General features: G+C 39.3%; 1 protein-coding gene across 1 annotated transcript in view; it reads right to left on the bottom strand.

Moving 5' to 3' along the window:
* The window catches only part of kcnmb3 (potassium calcium-activated channel subfamily M regulatory beta subunit 3), a 5,363-nt gene extending 3,104 nt beyond the window's left edge, over window positions 1-2,259 (bottom strand). The window contains exon 1 of the mRNA XM_089008552.1: window positions 2,063-2,259. Within this exon, the coding sequence (XP_088864678.1) occupies window positions 2,063-2,148 (86 nt within the window). The 5' untranslated portion in view covers window positions 2,149-2,259. The remainder of the gene's footprint in view (window positions 1-2,062) is intronic.
* Between the last annotated feature and the right edge of the window lie 1,331 nt (window positions 2,260-3,590).

The raw sequence follows: 3,590 nt of genomic DNA on the forward strand, positions 1-3,590 counted from the left end.
CTATTTATTTATTTAAGTAATTTTTTGTTTATTCTACAATTTATGTATTTATATCTTTATGTATGCATTTATTTATTTGTGTATTTATTTATTAGTATTTTTTATATAGTTACAGTGAAACCTCGGTTGACGAACCCCTTGGCTTATGAACTTTTCGGTTTACGAATGTTACATTTATGAATATTTTACCTTGATATACGAACTATTTTTCAGGATACACACGGAGCTGCCACAATCAGCGATCTGTCGTTCGCGAACAAGCCCGTTCTCCTAACAAGAAAATGGTGGCCACTGTTTTTGTCCTCTATTCCCCACCCCCAGTCTTCGGTTAAAGCCACGTGATTGGTCAAGTACCCAGCAGTGGGGGGGGGGGGGGGGGGGTGAAACATTAAAGAGACAGGCAGACAGAGAGAGAGTAAGAAAACACACACGAAAGGGAGATGACAGAACTTGAAACAAAAAAACAAAAACAAAAGTGTAGAATAGTGAGAAAATGGATCGAAAACAGTTACAATATCCCATCAATCAGGCTCCACAAATAACCCGCACAAGTCATCTGTACACTTGATGCAAAAAGCTATCAACCCAGCTAAACAGATCACAATTGATGAAGAACTAGATACAATTATCACAGAGAAAGCACCTATAAGGGATCATTCCTCAAGATGGTGAAAGAAGCCCGTGTTCCTCATCAAGTGTTTAATGCTGATAGAACCGGCCACTCCATTCATCAACCGATCAACGACCATCACAAAGGTAAATAAAATGACTTTATTGTACAGTACAGTTTATTTCTTTAATCATAATACTAGAGCACATTGATTATACACAAAATAAGGTATTTCTGTGTAGTTTTAAGGCTTAGAAAATTAGAAAGTAGAAAATTATGTTTTATGGGGACCTGGGAACGGATTATTCTGATTTTAATGGTTTCCTAAGGGAAATAAATTTTTGGGATCCACACCTTTCGCCTTACGCACTTTCTGGGTACCAATTAAGTTCGTAAGCCAAGGTCCCACTGTATTTATGTTGGTTTCTATATTCAACCATCTGTTTCTTACTTTCTTTCTTTATGTATTTTTTTATTTTTTATTTATTAGTTTGTTTGTTTGTTTTTCATTTTGTCCCACCGTAGCCAATTGTAATGTTCTCACTTTTCATTCTATAGCTCTGAGGAACTTATTGATACATTTGGTTTCAAACAGCAAATTATGTGAAGCGAGAAGTTATTAAAAATATATATTTCAGTTGTATATGCTCTCCGTGGTATCACGACACCAAACGTGTACGACACTTTTTTTCATGTATGTTTATTTATGAGTTTAATGTAAAAAAATCTTGTTTACCTTTCTACAAATGACTTTTATACATTCCAAACCCGCACGCTTCAAAATGAAATGTTTCATTCACAAGGCTAACTTTAAAGAGACGGTATAAATACTTAATGTGGCACTTAATATGAGACATGAGCAACCAAAAAAAAAAAAAAAAGAAAATCAAAGCGGCAAAAGCTCTTACGAGTCACAAGCTCTGAAAAGACATTTTCCATAATGGGGTAACTGCGATTACATGTCATCGTAGCCCTTAAAATACGATACGTTTGTCCAAGGCTACAACTCACCGGCGATAATACGCGTCTGGTCAAGATTTAAGGTTTTAATCTTTCACATCTTTTTTTCAACCAGTCAGAAGCAGTAACAATATTTGCCCTTTAACTTGTCTCATTTGAAAAACCGTGCAGCCCCAGTCATTTTGTTATATTTACCTTTATTTCCCCTCAAAATTCAACAAACTATTCCGTAACAACCAGATCATTTTGCTTGGAATCAAAATATTGTATATATCATCACCCCCTTGAGTTTTTGATAGCCTAGTTTTTTTTGCAAAGTGGCGCTGCATCAAAAATAAAAAATAAAACCAAAAAACAGTCCTGCTGAATCCGAAATGTATGCTCCAACCAAACTTCCCAGTCAGAATGTTAATGAGAAACCGAGTGAAACTTGAACAAGCGTTTCTAATGATCTGCAAAAAGTCTGCCCGTCCAGGTCGATGGTCCTCCTACCGTGCGTGCCGCCTGCGAGCACCCTGCAGGTTGATGTTAATTGGGATGCTGAATGATCTCCGGGGAGAGGCCGTGTTCAAGAACATAGTCAAGTCAGTAACCACCGAGGCCCCAGATATCCACCCTAACAAGCTGTTCCGTCTATCTGAAAGTCAAATATCTCTGTGTCAACAGCCGCGTGCGACTTATCTTCGGCAGGCTCCACAGCCCGCGCTGACAAGATGGGGAATGGATGAGAGTTGGCCGCTGAGGGAGCGAGCCGCTTGTTTACCCGGGGCTCAAAGGTGAGAGGGAAAACACTTTCCACCCTCGTGTCTGTTCCTATAGAAACAAACACAGGTAAGCCAGGTAAGATGTCTAATGGCCTCTCAGTGGGCCTGAGAGGCTGAAACAAATGTCACCACTTTGTTTGAATCCCGCAAACAGCGTAGCAGTCGGTTGGCTCGAGAATAGGTGACATGAGCTGAAATTCAACTTTGGCTTGATTTAAATATGCTGGTGCCTTCAAGGACAACCGACGCCCCGGACAAGTTGTGTCCATAATTTGTAAAATCACTTGAAATGACTTCTACTGAGCGTATTTTACAAAGATTCCACCGCATATACTTATATGTTTTACGACTCGCGCTGAATATTCAGGAAGTCTTGTTTTCGAGTTGATGACGACGCCTGACGTGACATCACGTCTGGAACGCCCCTGACCGAGAAAGCGACACACAATGCATTTTGGGTACTTTGTTTGGTCTGAAAACTTTGTGTTGATCCGTGTCGATGATGAAATTAGAAGGAAAACACATAAATAACGCGATGGTGAATCGTTGTGTGTTGCACCAAGACTACTATTTGATACTATCTGACACAAATTCCCAGCAGACAAATCAGCCCATTTCCAATGGAGCTTGGGCGCCATCTTGTGCATTTTCCGGGACGCTACATTGGAGTCCAGACGGCTCAAAATGATCCGGAAGGACTTCTTTAATCGATCGCCAACATTGCTGCTCTCCTCTTCAGAACTATTTGAATCATATTCATAACTGGATGAGTAAGAAGAAAGCATCTTCTCTGAATCTGAAGCCATTGTTTTGATTCTGGATCAAGGCAGTGTGTGACCAATAGTGATGTCACGAACAAGGGGGCGGGCCCTTCTGAAACTCGCCATCCGAGGTCATTTTGAAGTAGTTTTGGGACACTTTAAGACATTTTTATTGGTGTTTTGCATTTGACTAAAACTATCAGCCTGCGTGTTTTGGGTATTTTCGATGCTATAAAACGTTTTTCTGATGTCAGTTAGGAAACAAAAATGGTGTCGGTTGTCCTTTAAGATAAAAGCGTCATTCGTTCATTTAAAAAAAATATTTTTGTCATTCAAATTATTTTTCTCCATTGACTGAATAAGAAATGCACTCCAGTACAACAAGCTTTATGTAACGAAGAGGGTACAGAAAGTGCTTAAGAATGAATGTGTCTTTGTGTTGTCATGTTATTTGTTACTTGTTTTTTTTTGTTCTTTTGACTTCAAGACGGCGCC

The sequence above is a fragment of the Hippocampus bargibanti genome, linkage group LG11 (genome assembly GCF_051943395.1).
Source record: "Hippocampus bargibanti isolate YZ-2025 linkage group LG11, ASM5194339v1, whole genome shotgun sequence".
NCBI classification, from domain to species: domain Eukaryota; kingdom Metazoa; phylum Chordata; class Actinopteri; order Syngnathiformes; family Syngnathidae; genus Hippocampus; species Hippocampus bargibanti.